General features: G+C 44.5%; 1 protein-coding gene across 1 annotated transcript in view; it reads left to right on the top strand.

The window, feature by feature from the left end:
• EFCAB13 (EF-hand calcium binding domain 13) overlaps positions 1-24292 on the top strand; it is a 125061-nt gene that overhangs the window by 63421 nt on the left and 37348 nt on the right. Inside the window, exons 41-48 of the mRNA XM_088143283.1 lie at positions 529-600; positions 3282-3386; positions 6033-6104; positions 7223-7327; positions 17167-17235; positions 17701-17967; positions 19939-20007; positions 20831-20917. Coding sequence (XP_087999409.1) covers positions 529-600; positions 3282-3386; positions 6033-6104; positions 7223-7327; positions 17167-17235; positions 17701-17967; positions 19939-20007; positions 20831-20917 — 846 coding nt within the window. The remainder of the gene's footprint in view (positions 1-528; positions 601-3281; positions 3387-6032; positions 6105-7222; positions 7328-17166; positions 17236-17700; positions 17968-19938; positions 20008-20830; positions 20918-24292) is intronic.

Genomic DNA, 24292 nt, shown 5'->3' on the forward strand with positions numbered 1-24292 from the left:
AAAGGAGTGCAGCTGGCATCTTGACTTTTTTAACACCCCACCCCCCTGTGGACACTCCTGCTTTGGGGAAAAGAAGAGGGTCAAAGAATATCAGTGTGCAGCATCTCTAGAAATTAACATTATTCTTAAGAAGTCATTGGAATACAGGCCTGGAACTTGGAGTAGAAAATTAGTTCCAAACTGATTTTGGAAGTTCAATGATTGAGAGAAGCTGAACAAAAGAGAGATATGGGTTACAAGGAGATATGTGATGTGAGGAAACTGAAGGGAATACACAAGTGAAAAAAAAAAAGTTATTTGTTGATTCAGCCTACTCCACATTACCACACACATTCCCACTTCCCCAGGATGTGTTAGGGTTATAATTCCTAACATTTGCTGTAGATGTGCATTTCTAACACATCTGAATAATTCCAGGTTCAGGAACGGTTCTGTTATTTTTATGCATCTTTGAGATGCAAGTCACAATAGCCTCGATTCTGCTTTCCTGCCCAGCTGGGCTAATAACTTCCCCATCTTGTCTTGCAGAGGATGGAAAAGTTAACCTGGATGATTTCATGAGAGGGGTGAAGAATGTGAAGCTCATATTAAGCGCAGAAGGTAAGTCCCTGGGGAGTTTGAAATTATAACAGACTGAAGGATGGTGAGGTGTTGCTGTTCTTACATTCTCCAGGTAATGAGTAAAACCTTATTTTTATAGCTTTGAACAATGTAGCCACTGGTTGTAAATTTTACACTTTTATGTTATTTTATTTTCTGATCTATGACTGAAATAAAGGTATTATTAGTGTTGTTGTTATTACTACTGTGAAAAAGGTGACAGATTTTTTTGCAGGAGTTGGATATTAGCCTTTTTCAAGATCCACTCTGGAGTCATTAGGCAAACCACACTCTCCCCTTTGCCCCCACCTGATCCGCTCTGCTCCACCTGTCAGGTTTCTACGCGTAATGCACTGCTAAGGAGATGGAGCTGTGTGAGCGTTTGAAACCAAGTACTTAAAACAGGAGTGCTCCTGTGAAAAGGCTTGTCCAAGTTAGTAGTGAACAGGTCACCACTGAGCAGATTAAGAACAGTCTCCTGTGAAAATGAAAATTGGTGGAAATGAAAATGAAGCCAGATTACAAAAATATCGTTTTCCATATTTCAGTCTTTCCCTCTGCTTCGGCTATGGTGATGGACTAATAATCTGTCTGGATCATTCCCCTTGTTTGCCACAACTCCTGATTTGTGGATTCCTCTGTTTCTTTATCCCACCTGGAGGGATAAAAGGGAAGAGAAGGGAAGGAGGAAGCACACGTCACCCTTTTATCTTTCTCTCTTGTCACTTGGCTGAGAAAAAATTGGCAGACCTTTTGTCATTTCACTTGGTTAAATTTTAAAAAAGGGTTAGCATTTGGTGAACCTGGGGGAGAAAAGGAAAAAGGGAAAGGAAAGTCAGATGCATCACTTCACTTTCATCAGTGAAGTTTGGGGGGAAAGGGTCTGTCATTACACTGTTCCCTCAGTAAACTTGTAAAAAAAAACAAAAAACCAACTTTTCACCATTCCACTGATGAACGTCAAAAAAAAAAAAGGGGGGGGGCAGTGACCAGTAACAGGAGGAAAGGGGACAGGAGTGTCCACAGGAGATGGTCACAAAAGTCAAGATGGTGGCTGCGCTGGTATGATCAAAAGTCCACCCATTTTTCATGTGCCCATGCAACACACCCAAAAATAGGTAGAGCTTTCAATTGCACCATCCCAGCTGCCATCTTGACTCTTTTGACCTGCAGAGCCCCTCAGAAAGGGGCACTCCTGCCAGATTGCCCAGCAGCCAATCAGAGCGGAAGCATTTGCCCAGAATGAAAGAAGCACAAGAAGCAAAACGAACAACACGTGAGACGGCATAGGTAGAAAACACTACTTTTGACAAGTAGCCCCAAAAGACAGGAAGTGGTTCTTTCCCAGTGGGCTGGCTGCACAAAGAGGATGTTGTACACTCCTGCCCTCGTGAAATGGTCAGTGGCCTGTACTTACGCGAGGGCATGCTGGTCTTGCAGATCATGCCTACAGTTTATACATTGCTAGAGAGGGCTTTTTTTTTTGTTTTTGATTGCCGGTGTAGTATATTTTCCATGGAAGCCTCCTAATTGTCATAATAATAATTAAAAAATAGTCTCTGCTTTTACTAATGTGAACTTAAGAGACCTCCGGCTGCAGCCCATATAATCCAGCATTGTATCCTACAGTGACCAGTCAGATACATTTGGGAAGCTCACAAGGCTGAACGAGCGATAGTCGTTTTCTTCCTCTCTTGTGCTTCAGCAGCTGGTGTTAAGATATGTTGCCTGCAGTTCAGGGGGTTGTGTACAACCACCAAACCAATAGCCCAATCCTTTATGAAGTTGTCCAGTCTCCTCTTAAAACCATCCATGTTGCTTGGCGTTAAGACATACAGTAATGGTACAAATAGTTTGTGTGTGTGTGAAATTTCTAATTGGAAAATTGGTTCAAGGGGAAAAATATACCCCCCTTCCCCCTAAAAAAACCCAACATCCCAGCAACTCTATAATTTCAGTCTGGACTATCCCTTTTGCTCAGCTGCTATTTGCAACCATTGTAACGTGTCTTGTGGCTTTCTTTTGGATTTTCTTCCAAGCATTGCTGCTGGGTTCTTTTTAATGTAGGAATTAGTTCTCAGCAGGTACATATTAGAAAAATATGTTACAATTATAACTCGGGCTTTCTCATACCGATCTGTGGTTGAAGATCTAGTGGTGCTAACTTTTTTAAGATTTCTGATTCTGGCCACCATCAGGAGCAGGTAGGAACACAGTTTAGAGATGAATTTGAATACAGTAGTAGGTAGAAACTAGTTTTAGGAGGGAAAAGCAAGCTATATACTTCTGATCATGATGGGATTATTAATGATCCTATAATAAGTCTGTAGGTTAGCAATATACCTTTTTAACTTTATTCTGACTACCACTGTAGTATATATGACACGAAATTAACTGGCACATCTCTCAGCATATCATTATGTCTGGTACAGCACTGGTCCATCAGAACCTACCGTACAACCTTGAAAATAGGTTCATGAAGAAGGATACTAACCCACCTATCTACTTCTACTAATTTTAGTCCTTTCTGGCTAAAATAAAAATGGGGAACCATCCAGTGAAATAGCCTGTCTTCTCAACCCAAGGTGTGGGAGGGGGGACATGCAGCAGAAGCACACTGATGCTTGTGAAATATGAATCCTGAATTGTGACATTGGATGGTTTCTGTAAATTGATCTCAGGGCAAGTGGTTGAAACTGGTGAATTGAGTTCCAGCCTGACAAGAATGGGCCTCAACCTAACAGAAGAAGAAACCCAGGAGGCTTTGAAGCCCATTACTCTCAATGGTAAGTTGACAAGAAAATGCCCCACGTGCAGTTACAGCAAAGATGAACCTTGAAGGCTGTATGCAGCTGCCAAACACTCTTCCGGCTCTGGAAACCTCCCCCTCAGGATTTCTTTAACCCAAATTCAGCAGCTTAATTTTTAAAAAAAAGTTACAAGCAAAATTACTGTGTTACTCATTTAATGAATATATTTAACAGGAATTCCCACAAGGAGAATGGTCTGATCCTTTCAACCTCATCCTTTTGTAGATCCATACCAAGTTCCTAGAGGATTTCAAAACCAGGGGGAAAAAAATGGCTGGCCCAGAATTAAAGAATGTGCCAGGAAACCACTCAGCTTCCAAGCAAACACTCATCTTATTAACATGATGTCTAATCTGCTATTTGTTTCCAACTCCCACCTGTATTTCTTGGTATCTGAAGAAAGAATCCAGCTGCAAAAGTTGAGAATTAATTCAGCACTTTACTAACAAGCACCTCGCAGTCTCGCAAGCAGATATTGAGAAGGAATACCCAGAGCAACCTATGAGAATGTACTTTGTATTCTTGGGGTTTGCATGAAGAGACTGAGCAAAACCAGAAAGTTACAAGGTGGCTCTAAGATGTGACCTTACTTAATTCTGGGAATTAATTCTTCTAGATAGACTGACAAGATCCTTTACCAACAGCAGATCTGGGGAGATGGTTCCCACAACTGATTGGCCCTACTTGATTAGTGTTCTGTTTCAGGTCTCAACTCACACACACACAGTTGCTAGGTGAGGGAAGCAATTTATTCAAGGCTGAGCAGATAAGAGCAGCTAAGGGAAGAAATGTAAATCAGCAAAGCCTCTTGGAAAGAAAACTTGCCTGGGTGGTTTTGATTTCAACAGGAGTATGCAGAAAAGTAGTCACAATCCAGTCCAAAGTTCAGAGAACCAAATCAGGTTTGTCAGCCAGTGCAAAGTCAGAGTTTCACAAGCAGGATCCAGAGGAATAACACACCAGAGCAAGAAATCAGACAGTTGTTTCTTACAAGGGGACACAGGTCAGAGCTGCCTCTGAAATCAGACCGCAGCCAGCTGTCTTTACTTAAGAGATTTACTCCCTTGCTTGGCAAGGAGCCTCAATGAATGTCTTTGCTCAGCTCTCCACTTTACTTGCCAGGTGTGAAGGCTTGGAGGCTTTATGTCATCATCATCTGATTTCTCCAGCTGTTCAGGTGGTGCCTGTGTTTGATCAGCCTCAGGTGATTCTTGGCTTTGTCTCTCCTGAGGCTGACATTCAACAGGTTCAGCTGGAGCAGCTTATTCAGAGTCTGTCCTGGGCCATGACAATTAGTGAGCAGCAAGTTCCTAGTATTACTTGCTTCCAGGCTATTATAGACCTAATACAAAAAATTCCTTTGATTATGCCAGTAAAGGGATTTCAGCAGCTCCTTTCTTTTGTTGGCTAGAGACAGTATTTAGGACAGGGATTCCAGGCATGATCTGGTTATACCTCTAAATCAGAGAAAAAAGATTCAGCTGAGAAGACACAATCTTTCCAGTTCTAACTTGGCTTCCCATGCTAAAGCTTCTCTACCCTCCTCAGTCAAAATTGGAAATCAGAAGTTGCAGGCATGAAGTTGTTGAGATCTTTCCTTGCCTCCCTGCTTTCCTCTCCTTCTACAGGATGGGCAAACTGTAGCTCTCCAGATGTTACTAAACATCAACTTTCAGCAGCCTCAGTCAACTTGGCCAGTGTTGAGAACTACTGGGATTTCTAACTCATTATCATCTGGAGCTGATTAGTACTTCCCTAAAAATGTCCACATCTAGGACCACTGAGAATATTCCTTTTGTCTCTAATGAAACATTTCACATATACCACCCCTCAGATAGGAGGTCCAAAATGTTGCTGGTGGCATTCTGTCTCTCTATCCAGTATTTTCTGCCAACAAACTAGTAACTTGTAAGTTTGAGGCCAATCTGAACTGAAGAACTGCTTGGCTGTCTTCTTTAAAGGAAGTAGTGCAGAAGAGAAAATGCTATGCTTTTTCTGTAAACTTTTCCCCCATTCCAATTTCTTTGATGCTCCTCATACTGTTAGCAAAATTTGAGAGTTTCTGACTCTCCCCAATTAGGATTCAGTCCAGCAGAAGATTAGACACGAAAGTACCAGCTGAGATTTTAAAGTTTTATTGAAAGCTTGCCAATAGAGTCACCTGGGGTCTCCCCTTAAGACAGAGAAGAACCCCAGTCACACCCAAAGAAGAAGATTTTATACATGTTTCTTACAAAGAGATACAGCAATTAATAAATGATTGGCTGAAATTGGCATAAGTTTTGGATCCTCCTTATTATTAGGGGAAACCTATCTTCCTGATGACCTATTGGTTGCTAGTCAGAGTTTGGGGGCACCCCCCTCCAATCTTCTCAACTCCACTGCTTCCCAGAATGCAGACCAGGGCCATCTCCTCCCACATCTCCACAGCCTCGACACCCAAGGAGACAGGATGTCTGCCTAAAGCCCTCCAAAGTAACAGAAATGAGGGAAATGTGTGAAGGTTCATGAACATCAGTTTCCTTGTTATCCCTTTGGTTTTCAAATGTAAGGAAATAAAGATGAGAGAAACTGGGAGCCCTTTTTCATGAGGTTTCAATACTATTTAAATTTTGTGTGCAGCTAATGGCAAAGTGGACCTGAAGAATGTATTGGAGAATGTTATGCTTATGCAGAGGCCTTCTAAGCTGGAAAGTAAGTTAAAGCGGGGCTGACGTGGATGGTTCTATCTGTCTGGTTTCCTTTACATGTCCTTATTTCCTTTTTAAAATAGTCATTTTCTCTTTTTATATGGAAACTATGGGAGAGCCATTTTATCACTTAAAACTCTGTGTCTTTTCCCATCCCTTGCCCCTTTCCAAATGTTTACTCTCACTGTCAAACCATTCTCTGGATGGCTTGTGAAGTAATTGGCTTAATCAAACAATAACTCTACTGGAAAAAAGTAGTAAAAGTTAAAACCATTAAAACAGTCCTCAACAGAGACAAAGCATATGAAGCTGTTGAAAATTAAAAACTAAAAGGCTGTTTTCTTTAAAAAATGTTTTAACTTGGAGCTGAAAATAGAGTACACCCCAACTTTGAAAATGTGAACATATACTTCATCTGCTTTTATTCTTTATGGCAAATACTATAATTAGTTTTAAATCTAGTTACTACCAACTTGAAAATTTGGAGTTGAGGAAAACCCCTTTATGAAAAAATGGGGTGGAAAGCAAATATTGATGAGTAATGATATTAAAAAATTAATTTTTATCCTGGGTGAGGCAGTATTTTTGTCCTGACACTGTATATTTTTTGGAGTATGGCCCCTCTCTGCCAACTGAAGGTCAAATAGGTTAATAGCCCCTCTGCCCCAAAGATTATGTACCATCGTTTTAGGAATTAACCCCAATGCTACATATTCATCACCTTTTAGTTTCTTAAACACATTTTTGTCCATTGCTGTGGAGATTTGCAATGAGCATATGCCTTGCTGTTGCTGCAAATCTATTTCTTCCTCTCCCTTTTCTTCCTTTCTGCTTTTGGAAATTGGAGAATAAACGGATTTGAACTGAATGCAGTGAAGCTTTTCTTTAAAAAACGCATTTACCCATAAAGAACTATGTCTAGCACATAATAGTCAACATATGGAGGTGGACTTAACTGTGTTCTGTCCAATGTCATGGTAGTTAAATTATATTCAATTTTTTTTTTTTTAGCACAAGGACTTGAAGCAGAACAAGGTTACCAAGTCGTTTATTTCTCTTTTTTTGTGCTTGAAATAAGTGGGAGCTGAACCTATCACTGATCCTTTTTTTCTGCATATGCAGGAGACAGGATTGATATTCAAGATCTGAACAGGATCCTGACCTCTGCAGGCGTTCACCTCACAGAAGTGCAGTTCCAGGAAGCATTAGCAGCTACCACAGTGGATAGTTAGTATTTACTTTGCTATAGAGCTTCTGAAATGCTTTTGAAATAATAGAATCATAGAGTTGAAAAAGACAATGTAGGCCATTGGATCCAATTCTCTGGTTCAAATTGAAGCATCTGTGTTCAGTTTCTGTGTTATGCGTCCCACAATTTGCAAGCTCAGAAATATCAGTATGCAAAATGTTCCAAACTGAGCCATTTCAAATTCAGAACACTATATTCTGAGTGTGAAATGCCCCATTTTGAATGCAGAAGGGCTGCTTCAAGTTTCAAATGGGCTGTTATGAGCTTTCTGAAAATGTTTTAAAACAGCTTTGTTTCAAGGTACAAAACACTTTCAAAATATTCAAAGCAGCCCATAATGTACTCAAAGCAGCTGTTCTGCACTCAAAATGGAGTGTTTTGTAATTAAAATAGTCTGGTTTGAAATACTTTGCATAACCTACCTAGCAAGTTTGACAATCTAAACAGAAGGAACTGCTCTAACCATCAAATTCTAAGTCTGCAACCTGAATGTCACAGCTTCCATAATGCAACATAATTAATTGTGTTGATGACATTAACAGCATTGGGAATAGATCACAGGGGTAGGCCTCAAACTTCACCATCTGGGGAGGCCTCCACATCAACCCCTAGGTTAGAAGTAGGAAATCGTGGACTGCATATAGCGCCAGACTCTGCGATTCTCAACCTCCCAAGATTGTACTACTGAAATATGATGGCAAAAAAAATCAAAATGCAGCAATGTAGGCTTTTTTTAAGAGAAGAAGCAAAATGGGTATTTTACGTTTCTGCTAGACAAAGTAATTTTAATTATCCACCAACTCCTCCCCCTATATAAAAAGAAATGTGCAAAAATTATAGTTCCATCTGATCCAAGTACAGCAGTATTATATTGCTGAAGTCTTTGGAAACGTTATTTTAAACATATTCCCTGGCCAGAAGAGAGTTACTCATTCCTGCTTTAATGCTAGTATTGACAAGCCACTGGCTGTGTTTCAATTGAGGCTGACTAAACCTATCAGACACCACCTTTTGGGGGCCCAGCCAATGAGGGCCCTGCAGTAACAGGGCATTCTGTTCCTCCTTCCAGTGCCCTCATTGGCAGCACACTCCAAAGACAGGGCTCTGATTGGTTCAGATCACTGACAGAATGGAAAATGCTTTGCTTGAAATTGATGTACAGCTGCAAATTTGACCTGTTGGGCAGAGAGCCATTTCCTTTTGAGTCACATGGTCATAGTTGATGGTGACCGTAGGAAGAGGAAAAAACAACATAGTGGTGGCAGTAAGGTGTATGGGGAGGGGGCAAGACAGACAGAATGCAAGCTAAGCAAGGTCCTTTCCCCAGGATCCCTCAAGGCATGTGCTAGGCTTTTATTTGAAATCTATAGTTTGTGCATATTTCTGCATGCATTACTCGGACTGAATGACAGTGACTGTACGTCTGTTGGCAACATGTCTTTGTAATGCATGGACTTGGTTAGAGAACACTGAAAATGCATTTCAAGGCAGAGGAACAGGGACCAGGAGTAAAGGGAAGATCGGTACTGTATGTGGAAGAATATTTGTCTCCCTTGCCAGTTGTGGCCTTTTCTCATGGCAGTGATGACTCTGCAAACATACAAATCAGCTTCATTTACTTGTAATTGCACATGCAGTGCATATTCTTGGAAAACCAGAGAAATGCCTGTAATTCCAGAATGACTTTTTTTTAATATGGGATATCACATTCTGAATTAAAATAATTATTCAAGCAATAGGTTACCTAAAGCAGTAAACTAATGGACTGTAAGAGATTCTCTATTCCTAAAGCTTTGGAATGATATATTTGAAGTTAAGATACAGCTGTATATATATTTTTCCTACACTGTAATATGTTGACTTTGATAGTATTTAGTCTATGTGTCCTGGCAACGTATTTTCTTCAGGATTTTTTAACGTATTATTTTCTGACGTTCATAGCATTTCTTTTAAAAGGATATGTCCAGTGTGTACAATTTATATACCCAGTGCCTTAAATATGCTGTAGCAGTTTTCCTCATGTCAGAAAACGACAGACACGGGTTCGGTTGTCCAGTAGACAGAAGTTTTTATTGGGCACGTTTGCAAAGGTGGGTCCCTCCCGCAGCAATGGAGGAACCCCGAAGCAAGGTCTGACAGGTTTTTTATACCCCCTATCTGTCCTCCCCCTCCTACGAGGGCTTGGCTCACAATCTCACCCTTTTTACCGCCCCGGAGCGCCGCTAATTAACCGCAAAACCGCAGACATTCCACTTCCGAATCCAATCAGCGCAATACACATTCCAATCCCCACTTGACCCGACAGCCGCCCCCTGCCGTTTCTCTTCACTCTGGTGCGAGTGTGCCTTTTGCCCATCCTCCCTCCTGCCACCCCCCAAGGCTGCCCCATGGTGCACAGCGCTCTCCCCTAGCAAACATGGTTCGTTTGAGGCCCTCACTTCTCCCTGCCTTCTCACAATCCCCCCTTTTTCTTTTCACACCTCTGTTGGGCCTCAAACCTGGCTAACAGGATTGCTCCCTCGTCCCGGACCCGGGGCTTCACACACTGGGACAGGTAATTCCCACAAGCAGGGAGACATTGCATTAAGCAACATACTAGGACCAGTAAGGCAATGAAACCAATGGCTAGTACAAAAAGTTGTTTTAACCAAGCAAAGTTAGGTAACCAACTAGTGAGCCACGACCAATTCCATCCCTCTGGATCCTCGGATATGCGAGAGGCTAAGGTCTTCAACTTGGCTAGTTTTGCTTCAACATAATTCTTATTGTTGGTTAGGTTAAAGCAACAAAGACCTTGAAAAGATTCACAGCCTTGTCCTGCCCTTAATAGGAGATAGTCTATAGCTATCCGATTTTGAATGACCGCCCTCCTGATCTCAGTGACTTCTTCAGTGAGGGCTGCAATGAGAGAGGATGTAAGGTTGACACTTTTAGCCAGGAGGCAGGCCACCTTCCTTAGGTCCAGGTAAGCCCTTCCACTTAGTGCAGGAACCCCTACTAAGGAGAGGGCCAGAGCCATGGCTTCTGTTTCAGACAAGAGTGTCACATCACTCTCACAATCAGATGGCAGCTCCCTTTTTCTTTTTTCTTTTGATGGGTGCGCTTGTATTGGAGGCAGGGCATATAGAGAGGTCAGGCGCCCTATGGCACAAGGGCCCCTGAACTATAGGCTGGAACATAGGTGTAAGCTTCATGTCCACATAACAAAAAGAAACCTTTAGGTAGGTATAGAGGGGTTGAGGCGTAAGGGATATTATAGATCCCTCCACAAGTGAAAGCAGGACCTTTTGAGGGCAGTGGGTGGGTACGGTTCTGAGTATTGTTGAAATATACACATTGAGTTGCATTGGTTATCCCCAAGAGATTTAGAGCTATTTGCCTTTGATTAGTCCAGGGTCTTGGAGTGGGAGAAGACCCAAAATGATAGAACATCCCCCACGGGGGATCATCCCCAGTGATATCAATATTCGCTATCTGAGTAACATTCTTCAATGCTTCCAAACTGATGGGTATTCCAAAGAAACAGGTGGAGGTGACACCCTTCACAGTCAAGAGTTGCCCCACACAAAAAGTTGTGCTGTTCAAAGCTGTCTGTGCCAATTCTACAAAAAAATTGTTGTTAGAGCTGTGCTGTAGAGCATCTAAGCAGTGACATAATAGAATAACCTGGATGCAAGCCTTCATGTTGTTCATCTCCTCCCCTGCCTTAGTTCAGTTCCTTTTAAGTTTTACTTTGAGTCCGTCTCCTGGTTGGGCAGTCCACGGTCGGGGGTCGGGAGCTCGCTTAACCCGATGGTAGTGGGTCCAACCCCCCTGTCGGGTTCGAACCGCTGATTCAGTTGTCAGGAGAACTTGGTATGGTCCCTCCCAAGACGGCTTCAGTTTCTCATCCTTCCACGTCTTTATCAGGACCCAATCCCCTGGCTTGTGGGGGTGTTGGTCTTCCAGCAAGGGGGGCCGCTGAGCGAGGAGTCCCTGTTTTCTTAAAGATAAGAGAGATTGTGACAGTACCAGGAGATACTTTCTCAGGAAGGCATCCTTTAGCTCGGGGATAGGCTCTCCCATTGGAGCCAGGAAAGGTCTTCCCATCATCAGCTCGAATGGGGAGACCCCCACATCCTTGCGAGGGGCTGTCCGCATTCGAAGCAGGGCAACCGGAAGTGTCTTTGTCCAAGGTAGCCCTGTTTCCAATCCCAGTTTGGTGAGATGTTGCTTCAATACCCCGTTAGCTCTTTCCACTTTCCCACTGGATTCAGGATGCCAAGGGGTGTGGAGTTCCCATCGAACCCCCAGGCTTTGCATGACCTCCTGCAGCACCTTGTGGGTGAAGTGGGTCCCCCTGTCAGAATCCAGACTCTCTACTATCCCATACCGGGGGACGATCTGTTCCAGGAGAACTTTTGCTACTACCTGTGCAGTCGCCCTCCGGCTGGGCACCGCTTCCACCCAGCCAGTGAGGTGATCTTTGAGTACCAACAGGTACTTCAACCCAGCCACAGGAGGGAGTTCCGTAAAGTCCACCTGGACTCGCTGAAAGGGCCATATTGCCAAGGGCCTTCCTCCCCTCTCCCTTCTCCTCATGGCTTTGCGATTGGTTTTCTGACAAATCAGGCATTTCCAGCACACAGCCTGCGCCTCTGTCCACATCCCCAGGCTCCAGTACCACGGCTTTACAGTATCTATCAAAGCCTGCACCCCCAGTGAGACCCTTCGTGCAGTTTCTCCAACATCCCCCTCATGTCAGCACGGCTCACTACTGGGGTCCCCTCAGTTGTAACCCAACGACCTGCTTCCTCCCTGCAACCTTCCCTTTCCAGCAGCACCTCATCCAACTTCCCCGGCGTCCAAGCCGGAGGTTCTTCTATCTGGGGGATTGCAATCATGATGGCAATGGGGACACCTTCCGCTGCCTCCTTTGCTACTCGATCAGCAAGTCGGTTCCCTCTTGCCTCCATCGAGTCCCCCTTCTGATGTCCCATTATATGCACCACTGCAATCCTGTCGGGTTCTTGAAGAGCTTCCATCATCCCCTCTATCAGTTGCCGAGCTTTCACCTCCTTCCCAGCAGTTGTGAGTAAACCCCGTTCCAGCCAAATTTTCCCGAAAGTGTGCACTACTCCCCAGGCGTATCGCGAGTCTGTGTAGACGGTGAGGGACACTCCCTTTCCTAACTCTAGTGCCCGTTTCAAAGCGTGCACTTCACACAGCTGAGCCGACCAGTCCGCTGGTAGTGCCCCCTTCTCTATTGTCTCTCCCTCCGCCGTCACTATCGCATATCCTGACTTCCTTTGTCCCTGCTCTACTCGGCTAGACCCATCCACGAACCAGACCTCACCCTCTTCCAGCGGGACCTCCTGCAGGTCCTCCCGGGTCTTTGTTTGCAGCTGCAACAGGGTGGAGCACTCGTGCTCCGCCGGCTCCCATTCTTTCCGCTCCCCCGCAAGAAACTCCGCTGGGTTCAAATTCCTGTCTGTTCCTACCACCACATCAGGACTTATCCGGAGAACTGTCTCATATTTCAACATCCTCCCTTCTGTCATCCAAGCAGCCGCCTGCTGACTAAGCACACTTAAGATCTGATGGGGTGAATGGACAATCACGGGGCTCCCAAAAGTGAGTTTTTTCCCTTCTGTCACTAGCACAGCAGCGGCAGCCACTGCCTGTACACAAGTCGGCCATCCCCTCACCACTGGTTCTAAGGCTTTGCTCAGGAAGGCCACTGGTTGATATTTCCCAGCCCGTCTCTGAGTCAGCACTCCAATGGCAGTTCCCCCATGGGCTGTAACGTATAGGTGAAAGGGGAGGGCCAAGTTCGGTAGAGCCAGAGCCGGGGCCGTCACCAGGCTCCTTCGTAATTCCCCCCACTTCTCTGTGTCCCTGTCTGTCCATTCTACCCTGTCAGATGATCCTTTCAACTTCTCATACAGAAACTGAGCCTTGCTCATGTACTCATCTATCCATAGCCTGCAATATCCTACTAAACCCAGAAACCGCCGCACCTCCGTTTTAGTATGAGGTGGATTAAACTGCATTATCCCCTGTATCCGAGAAGGATCAATCAACTTCTCGCCCTTCCGGAGTACATGTCCTAAATACTTGACCTCCCTTTCCACAAATTGGACCTTCCCTTTTGACACCTTCAATCCTTCTTCAGCCAACCAGTTCAATAAAGCCACTGAATCCTCTCTCACCTTTACTTCCTTCTCTCCAGACACCAACAAATCATCCACATACTGCAGCACCCGAGAACCCCCAGGGGCCCGGAACCCCTGGAGTTTCTCTTCCAATGCCTGTCCAAACAAGATGGGGCTCTCGGTGTACCCCTGGGGCAGCACCGTCCATCTCAGTTGTTGCTTCCTCCCAGTCTCCGGATCTTCCCACTCAAAAGCGAACAGATCCCTACTTTCTTCTGCCAGAGGGCATGACCAAAAAGCATCCTTCAAGTCTATCACCGTGAACCACCGATCCCCGGGAGGGATCTTCCCCATCAAAGTGTAGGGGTCAGGCACTACCGGGGTCCGGGCCAAGACCAAATCGTTGACCCTCCTCAGATCCTGCACCAGCCTGTAACTATTGTCCTTCTTCTTCACAGCTAAGATAGGGGAGTTGAAGGGGGACATAGCCGGCTCCAACAGCCCTTGCCGCCTCAGCCCATCTATGATGGGCTTCAGCCCACGCCTCCCATCCCGGGACAGCGGGTATTGGGCTTGCCGCAAACCAGTCACCCCCGGTTTCAAGGGGATGCTAATTGGGGCAATGCGGAACCGACCCGCCCCCCCCTCTCCTGCCCATACCTCAGGGTTCACAACCTCCACGTCCGCCTCCCGCAACAAACACATCCTTTCTGCCTGTTCCACATTCCACAACTCCACTCCTAGACTACCCATTAGATCCCTTCCCAGCAAGTTCACCCCTGCCTGTGGGATCAGTAACACATCTGCAGTTACCTCCTTCCCATTCCACTCCAGTCTCACTCCCTCCAGTACGTCTGCCTTGACCGGAGAACCTCCCACCCCCATCACCGATACCGACGCGCCCCGGGATTTCGCAATCCCTGGGATCGGTTGGCACAACGATGTTCGAGAGGCTCCGGTATCCACGAGGAACTGCCGTTCCTCGCCGGTGGGACCCACCGTGATGTTTACCAAGGGTTCCCCGTGGGTCCCGGTTGGGGAACCATGACCCCCTAGTTGTACAGGGGGAAACTCCTCTCACCCGTGGGGCGATCCACCTGGCAGTCCCGAGCAAAGTGTCCTACTCGCCCGCAGCGGAAACAACCTTGCCTATCCCCAGTCCACCTCTCCCTTCTGGGGTCGACGCCACCTCTCCGGGGCCAAGGTCCCCGGACCAGATGGGGAGAAGGTCGCGCCTCCCTCAGTCCCTCCCCTTCGTCTCATTCTTGGCCGCCGCCTGAACGGCTGCCATCATCATTTGAGTTTTCTGCCTGGTCTTCGCCTCCTCCCTCCCCACATAGGTCTGTTGAGCAATCCTTAGGAGTTCCCCTATCCCCTGTTCAGTCCAACCCTCCCGTTTTTGTATCTTCTTCTGAATGTCTGGCCATGCTTTGGTGACGAACTGCATTTTTAACAAGGTCTCAAAGGCTGGGGTGTCCGGAGTCACGCCCGAGAATTTGGTCAGGCCAACTCGGATCCTCTCACAAAAATCTCCGGGCGATTCATCCTTCCCCTGGGTTACCTCAAAAGCCTTGGTTAAATTCTTCCCCTGGGGCACTGCTGTTCGGATGCCCTCCAGAATCATCTCTTTCATGTCTCTCATGTTCTGCCGGTGTGCGGCATTATTGGGATCCCAATTTGGGTCTGCCAGAGGGAATTTAGTATCTGCGGCCGGGGCATTTGGGACATTTGCATTCCTTCGCTCCCAAGCCCGAGCGCAGCTCGCCGAATCTGGCCCCTCTCTTCTGGCGTATAGAGGTGGGCTAAAATGTAATTCAGTTCCCCAGGAGTATTCCACCGGGCCGAGAAAAAGTTCCAATTGTTCGGCGGCGGTATGGGCATTCTCTTGCATACGAGGGAGGGTCTTTTTAATTCCCTCAACTCACTGGGTTTGATGGGAACTGTTACGTAACTGGTGACGGTCACCCCCTGTGCGTTCGTTCCGTTCGGGACTTCCCGGACGGGGAAGGCACTGGCCGACCTTAGACTAAAGGGCAAGTTCTGAATGTCTTGGTTCAGCTGGTCCAGCTCTTTCCGCAGCCCGGGATAGGGTGGGGGCGCCGGAGGGGGAGCGGTAGGAAGAGGAGGAGGGGGAGGAGGTGGCGGCCCCCATTGAGGTCTAGTCAGCCAGAGGTCCTCCTCCTCATCCTCCTGTTCTTTTTGGACAAAAATTTTGGCTAACTTGGGTCGAGGCCCCTCCCAATGAACATGGAACCAGACTTCCACATAGGGTTCCTGTGTTAACATTTTATGCTCCACAATGTAGTTTTTTAGTTGGGTCACCCAGTAATTACTGGGGATTCCAAGAGTATCCCAATGGTAGGGGAATTCGGGGTCCACTAGTGGATATTTTGGCCATTCTTTAGTGCACAAAGTTATCATGGTCGGTTTTTCCAGACCCCTGGTGAATGGACACAACCAGGGTGTCTCCCATTGTTGCAACAATTGTCCTAATGGAGAATCCATGGGGATTCCCCCTACTGCATTTTTCCCACTGGCCCCTGGCCTTACACTCTTACTCTGCGCCTTACCCATCCTTCCTGACTACGTTTCCCACCTTACAGAAGGTCCCGGACTCTTCTGTCCCCTTGCGGCGTCCAACGCCTCGTAACCACGCTAATCTCCCCGAGATTATGGGTAGGCTGTACTCACCAGACCTCCCGGAGGTCTCCTCGTCGGCCGACTTCCTCTTTACTTCTGTCTGACTGGCGATTGGAGTCCCGTCCTGGACCCGACTCCGGGGAAAACGGGAGACACCTCAACGGGGTGTTACGGCCGATTACTCACCGGTTCCCCACAGTCCGGTCCACGTCGAGGACTCCTGGCTGGCTCGCCAATTTTGTCAGAAAACGACAGACACGGGTTCGGTTGTCCAGTAGACAGAAGTTTTTATTGGGCACGTTTGCAAAGGTGGGTCCCTCCCGCAGCAATGGAGGAACCCCGAAGCAAGGTCTGACAGGTTTTTTATACCCCCTATCTGTCCTCCCCCTCCTACGAGGGCTTGGCTCACAATCTCACCCTTTTTACCGCCCCGGAGCGCCGCTAATTAACCGCAAAACCGCAGACATTCCACTTCCGAATCCAATCAGCGCAATACACATTCCAATCCCCACTTGACCCGACAGCCGCCCCCTGCCGTTTCTCTTCACTCTGGTGCGAGTGTGCCTTTTGCCCATCCTCCCTCCTGCCACCCCCCAAGGCTGCCCCATGGTGCACAGCGCTCTCCCCTAGCAAACATGGTTCGTTTGAGGCCCTCACTTCTCCCTGCCTTCTCACACTCAGGATATACTGGTCCTTGAGTCCCATGACACACAGCAACCAGCATTCCCTAGGGCAAGTTGGCTGAGGTGATGGGAGTTGTACTACAAAGTGTCAGGATCCCATGGCTCCTACAGTGAAGAAGGCTGCACTATAGGGAACATTCCCTATGACTAGAAGAAAACATGGAGCTCTTATTTCCTAATGCCTACTTAGTCTCTTGAGAAGTAATGTTCAAAAGTTCATTTTAAAAAATATTAAATATAAGATACTTCTTTTTATCTATCCTCATAAGAAGTAGGAGCCAACTATGTATGGCTCTAAATATTCCAGATCCTCATCAACATCTCTGACTTTCTAATTCTGAATTTTTCATTTCCTCCCAGTTGAAGGGAAGGTAAACTTCGGAGAATTTATGAAGTCGGTGAGGGCAGTCCAGCTATATCCTCAGTCTGGTAAGTTAATAAACTGGTTGATAATGTACTGAGAGAGTTGAAGGAACATAAAGATAATAGCATATTGCATATAATTTGCAAATAATTGCATATTGCATATAATTTAATATGAGCAGTAATGTGCTGTTGCCCTCCTATCCTACATCGAAGCTCCCCATGGCCAAATAATTTGCCACTATGGGGAAAAAATGGTGGATTAGAACTTGCTGGTCTAATCCAGCAACTCACATGAGAACTTCATAACCCACAAGATTTTTTTTAAATAAAACAGAATTCAGAGATTTTGTATCTCCTAGTTATGCTATAAAATGGGAACTTATGCAGTCTTGAAGTTAGCCCTTCCTTCCTCCCTTCACAGTATTCTCTTCATTCTGGATCTTCCCTACTAAATGAAAGCACAGTTACTGAAATGCTGCATTGTTTATTCTGTCTTTCATCTATATTTTTCCCATTGGCCTTTACAAGAAGAAAGAATTGCTTCCCTGGAAGAGAAGGAAAAGGAACAGGATGTTGATTTTGGTCATGAAGAGAAAAAAAATTCTGTTGAAGAAGAGAAAGTTGCTGCTGCTCAGGAAGAGGAAGAGGAAGAGGAGATTTCTACTGAGAAAGAAAAGACTGCTGCCCAGGAAGAAAAGGTTGCTGTTGAGGAGCTAGGATCCATTTTAGCCAATGAGGGCCTCTCTCTGAGTGACAAAGAGCTACAGGAGGTCTTGACAAATGCAGAAGTAAATGGTTGGTATTTATATTCTGACTTTTGATTCAGAGGTGCCCAAATGGCTAGCAAGATAAAATATAAATCAACCTTACAAAATAATCTTCCAAATGTGTTGGAATGCAGCTGCCATCATCTCCAACCATCATGTCCAATGGCCATAATGTTGGGGAAGGCTACTTTAAATACAAAAAACAGCTCTTCGCAGCTCTGTTTTTGTAGCCCTAGCACTCCCGAAGGGGTCTCTATTGCAATTTGAAAACAAATTTCTGATTTTCAGTAATACCGTTTTTTGCTTTTATACTTTAACAATCCAGAATGAAAAAAAGAAACAGCTGAAATTTTCTACTTCAGTGATATTAGTCTGTCAGTGTCATGTTACCTGTGATGCTCAGAGGCCACAAATGAATATAAATATAAGCAAGTAGCTGTGTGTGTGTGTGTGTATGTGTGTATACACATGCGTATGCACAGGATCACTTCCTTCAACTAAAATGAGCCTGACCTATCAGGTCATTTAGGCAGAAACCATTTCTAGCACTCCACTTATAGGAAATAAAGGGAGCTGAAACCAGGCAAGGCTGCTTTCAGTAATAATGCTGGATCTCTGAAATAGTCTCACTGTGGAGATCAGTTTGGCCTAAACCCTGACTGCATTCAGACAAAACTGTTTCAGAGGGCATTTTAACTAGACTAGATCATTTCTGTTCTATTTGTGGATTGTAGTATTTACGAGTGATTTTGTTTTATTTCTGAGTTGTTCATTTTATTATTACTGGAGTTGTGATTTAATGTTGAGTATATATTTACCAATTATGTTTTAAACTGTTTTTCTACATCATGTTAACTGCTGAAAGTCATTCAGATTGTGGTGGGTAAAGGGAGTGAAGTTGGGATTGCTGTCTGTGCTTGGGAAAAGTAGCTGCAGCCAGGTAAAAATACTTCTCACCCCACTTCCCTCACACATTCATACATTCACTCACAACTGTACTCACAAGCATCCAAGCCGGCGTTCTGGCTGCCTGTAATAATTGAGCCACATCTGGCATTTTCAAGGACCAGCCAACATCCAGAGGCAGCCTCACCCCACACAGGCCCTTAGCTTACAAAAACAAACATTAAGACAGAGTGGGGAAGGGTGTAGGAGAACAGGAGATAAGCAAACAGCATACAGATGGGGAAGCGGAGGCAACATCTGGAGACTGGCAGCTGTTACAAGCAGGCAAGAGGACTATTAGTCAACTGCCAGGACCACAAGCTACGGTGAGCAGCATATCCTGGTGGGAGTCCTGCTGGGAGCTTTGCTGGGAGCTCGGGAACAAATAGAAGAGGAACAACCACACTGAGGCAGCACCTCATCCCAACCACTGTGAGAACTTCTTGAATGAAGTATTAAAGGACTGAATATTAAAGACATATTTACACGGCAACATCACCTTGCAAGTCCTAGAAGGGTGGAGAGCAGTAGTCTATTCTTGGGGAAGGTGTGTGCTGATTGTGTACAGATTTGCTATGCTGTGGTGTGTCCAGTCCTTGGAAAATAAAGAACCCTCACAGTGGGATATGAATATAACGAAAGTGTGGCCTCAAACTGCAAAAAAGTGCTTCCCCCTTTGTAAGCGAAAAAAAATGTGCTTAGGAAAGAGGCAGACTTTAAAAGATAAAATTGTTAAACAACAATACTCTAAAAAATACACTAAGATGGAGAAGGATTAGACTATGTCAAGCCTGATTATGGTGGCAGGGGAGGTACCCAAAGAGAGGCATTAAAGCATAAACAATTTTGGAGATTTAGCCTGGAAATTGTCTAGCTTGGGGAGAGCTCCACTAATGCCCAATGTAACATGAAACCTGAATATCATCCAAACTGCCTTATTTTGAAGCAGGCAATGTTTCCAAACTCTTTTCGTGGTCGGCCCTTCTAAATCACTGCAAGAACTGTGAGAACGACATATTGCTGCTGCTACTGCTGTGTCTTTTTTCCCTTTCAGCTGATGGGACAGTGAACCTCAGTAACTTTTTCAAGGCAGTTCGTGAGATTCAAGGGTCACCTCCAGCTGGTAAGCTGAAAGCCTTAAAGCCAACACACAAATCTACTACATGCTGTTTTCTAGACATGCTCTTATACTCTTCTTATACTCTTATGTTGCCTTTGACCCAAACAGCAAAGGAATTTACCCTAGTTGAAAGCTCTTTATTCCAAGTATTGATTTCCTCCATAGAATATTTTATGCCTTGGTGACTGCAGTGACACTTGCTCAAGTAGACAAGCCATTGCAGGTAGACACAATGTTTTTCAGTGAAATCAGTTCATACATAAACAATCTACAGGCATGTGTAAACTGGTCCCAAATGTGCTGTTGCATGTTAAAACGTGAGCCATTTCATAGATATGAAAAAATGAACATAACCACTGAACCAGAATAATAATTCATTAATGTGCCTGCAATGTTACATAGGATTTGTGCCTGTTTTAACATCTAACAGGACACATGAGTGGGAAGATCTAAGCCTATCCCTTCCACGTCATATTTCCTTGTACTTCCTGGGGTACATCAGTCTAACTCCACTAACTCCTGGTTGGGACTGGGATTAATATTCAGAGAGGTAAGGTGAGAAAGAGTTTATCCCTCTTCACCATATGCCTCTTTTGCTATGAAAAAGTAAATGTTTTATTCCATGCATAAATACAAATGTATGTATTACTTCCCCACTCCATCCAATATACAGTAGTATGTATTCTAGGTGATTCCAATCTAGGTGATTCCTTTTTTCTAAAACTTGTCTAGCATTCTAAATCTCTGGGCCTCCATTTCTCTCTCTCTCAGCTGTTTTTGTATGATCTGATTTTTCTTGTTCTCATGTTTTCCTTCTTTCTTGCAGCCAAAAGGACTGGTGGCTTGGAAGAGCCAAAGAGAATGAAAACAGCCCCAGAGATCCCCCAAATAATAGTAAATGGATGGACGAAAGGTAGTAATGAATGAGGCTGATTGGAAAGGGTTAAGGTTAAGGTTAGGGTTCAGCAAGTTCAGAAAGGGAAACAACATGGAGCCGGCACACACATGTACATGCCCCCAACCCATATAAACCAATGGTACTCTCTCTGATAAATCCAGATCAGCAAGTGAGCACAGTAACATTTTTTTTAACCACAATAATACAGGATTATACCATTTTGGGGATCATTTAGTGGATTCCTGCACTGAGTAGGCTACTGGACTACATAACCCATAGTTTTTGTTCAATGCATATGTTTTATGATTCTATGAATTTATTTTGTGTAATTTATTTTTCTGGGAGAAAAAACAGAAAATTCTAGTCAAATCTACATGATTAATATGACCTATCTTCCTTATCTATGTGGTCGCTAGGACTTAAATACAACTTGGTGGCACATAATCAATCTTCCTTATGTCACTGTCCCACCCACTTCGGCCTCTGACCAATCTCAAAATATTTAGTCTGCCCCTGATTATCAGAAACTTACCATCTCTGATGTAAAGACTGACTAGTTGTCTCCATAGCAAGCAGCAAGTTAATATTAGCAGGCAATAGCATATGTCCTCACTAGTGATAAGCAAGTGAATTAGCCTCTGATTATTTGACAGATAATATTTCCTGAGTGAATATTATATGGGGAGATTCTTGGCATCTGAGAAATTTATTGCAGAAGTCCCTGGATTTGTACCCTGGTTAGATTATTTGTTACTGCTGCTGAGTGGTCACTTTATGCCAAAGAGCTATCTACCAATGCTAAGACAGACCTACACTTTTTCCCCTGTACCCAGATAGCCGACTTAGAGGGGCAATTCAATGGGCAAGTTACAAGGGAACCAAAGGGATCCTAACCAAGTTACCTTTGGTGCTAGCACTTCTAGCTACTGTTTTTAAATTTTTGTGCTACAAATTCCTCCATTTATAATTCACTCATTCTTTTCCAAACTTTGCACTGAGACACACATGCAGGTCACCCCCCACCCCACCCCTCCGCAATCTAACTTATCCTGGGCTAGAGAGGGGCCACTGAGGCTTAGTGGTGCATAGTGTTGGTCAACAGCATGGGGCCGGAGGACTTATTAGCAGGTACACTCACACATTTTCATTGGGGATACAGGTGTTCATAATATTATGTAGTAATGAAGCGCTTGGGCAAACACAGCACACACAGATCCTCATTAATGTACAAAGCTTTATTATTTACAATTGCTTAAGCATTACAGCACAAGCATTCATGCTCATACTCATTTGTCCCACTAAAAAAATTAACCATACCATTAGTGTATGAGGATTGGGGGAAAATAGGAACACTCCATAGATCAGTGTTTTTCAAACTTGGCAACTTTAAGATGTGTGGACTTCAACTTCCAGAATTCCCTAGCCAGCATGCCAGCTGGAGAATTCTGGGAGTTGGTCCACACATCTTAAAGTTGCCAGGTTTAAAAAACACTGCCATAGTTGATAGCTGCATGCATGAACTGAGAGTCTTCCAACAGAGATCTGTACAGCTTGTCCTTTCATCCTTGCCAGGTGCATCAATCACACATTGATGTGCATTGATCCCACACACCCCTGATGGCCTCCTGCACCGTCCAACTGAGGCCTTAGTTACCGCTTGGAATGAGAGGGCAGCTGCGGCCTTGGATTGGATTGCGCCCATGCAACCTCTCCCTTCCCATGGATCCCATCACTCTCTGTGGTTTACAGAAGAGCTGAGGGAGATGAAATGGGAGAAGAGATGTCTGGAGCGCTACAGGAGGTCAACGAAGGATTAACTCAACCGAATACAGGTGAGAGCCACTATTAAGACCTACCTTGTGGCAATAAGGGCAGCGAAGCGACCCTTTTCTGCCCTTATTGTGTCCACAGGTTGCCACCCAGCAGCCTTATTCCAGGTTATCTGAGCCCTTCTGGGCAAGGCCGTCCAGAAATTCATCTGCAAGGCCATGTGGAGGAATTTTCAGAGCATCTGTCAGACAAAATCACTCAAATTTTGATAAAATGGGCAAAAAAATTTGGACATAATATACAAATGGAACAATGGGAAATATGTGGATGAAAGGGTTAAAAGGGTTTACATTGTGTTATAATCTGAAGGAGAATTTTTATAAAATGATGTATAGATGGTATTTGTCACCAGAAAGATTATCCAAAATGTATAAAGGGGGTTCAAATATATGTTGGAAATGCAAACAAGAAGAATGGATTTTTTATCATCTTTGGTGGACACGTAATAAAGCTAAAAAAATTTGGACTCAAATCCATATATTAATTCAGAAGTTCTTGAAGGTTAATATACAATTCAAACCAGGGGTTTTCCTTCTGGGACTGATGGACAAACAATTGGAAAAAGCTCATGGACCTTTGTTTCTATATATGATAACTGCAGCTAGACTTTTATATGCTCAAAAGTGGAAAGACTCGATATTACCTACAAAGGAAGAAAGGATCGTGAAGATGATGGAGTTAGCTGAGATGGCAAAATTGGCAGCTTTGCTTAGAGAAAAAACATTGACTAATTTTATAGCCAATTGGAAGCCCCTCTTGGACTTTTTGCAGGAGACAGGAAAAAAATGAAATCATGATTTATGGATTTGATGATTAGTTAAAATAATAGGTTATACAAAATATGTACATTAAGATGTCGTTTAAGAGTAAGAGGTCACTATATGATTCATTTATATCTGCTGTTTAAGAAGTCAGAAGTCGTTATTTTTGTAATTTTTCTTTTGTTCCTTTTTCATCACTTCTGTATTCCTTCTTTAACTCTTTTGTTCTCTTTAACTATTGTTTTGTTTTTGTTCTCTTTAACTATTGTTTAAAGAGAACTTTTGTTCTCTTTAACTATTCTTCTGATTATTAGTTCTTGTTTCCTTTTAACTGTATGCTTTTTATAGCTTAATACAGTTCTTATAAAAAAAGAGAGAGGGGTTGTTCTTCCACCTCTTAAGGAGGTGTTGGTTTACCCCCTCCTCAAGAAACCATCCCTGGACCCCACCATACTGGACAATTTTCATCCAGTATCCAATCTCCCTTTTTTAGGGAAAGTAATGAAGAAGGTGGTTGCACAGCAGCTTCAGTGAGCCCTGGATGAAGCGGATTATCTGGATCCCTTTCAGTCAGGATTCAGGCCTGGGTATGGGATGATAATGGCATTGGTCACACTTTTGGATGATCTCTGGCTGGAGCGGGATTGGGGTAGTGCTTCCATCCTGGCTCTACTTGACCTCTTGGTGGCCTTCAATACTATCGACCATGGTATCCTTCTGGATTGGCTCCATGGACTGGGAGTGGGCAGCACTGTATTGTGCTGGTTTTCTTCCTTTCTATGGGGCAGATGCCAGTTGG

The sequence above is a fragment of the Python bivittatus genome, unplaced genomic scaffold (assembly GCF_059951505.1).
Source record: "Python bivittatus isolate LINGU-HERP-01145 unplaced genomic scaffold, Pbiv_v1 ctg000410_np1212, whole genome shotgun sequence".
Taxonomy (NCBI): domain Eukaryota; kingdom Metazoa; phylum Chordata; class Lepidosauria; order Squamata; family Pythonidae; genus Python; species Python bivittatus.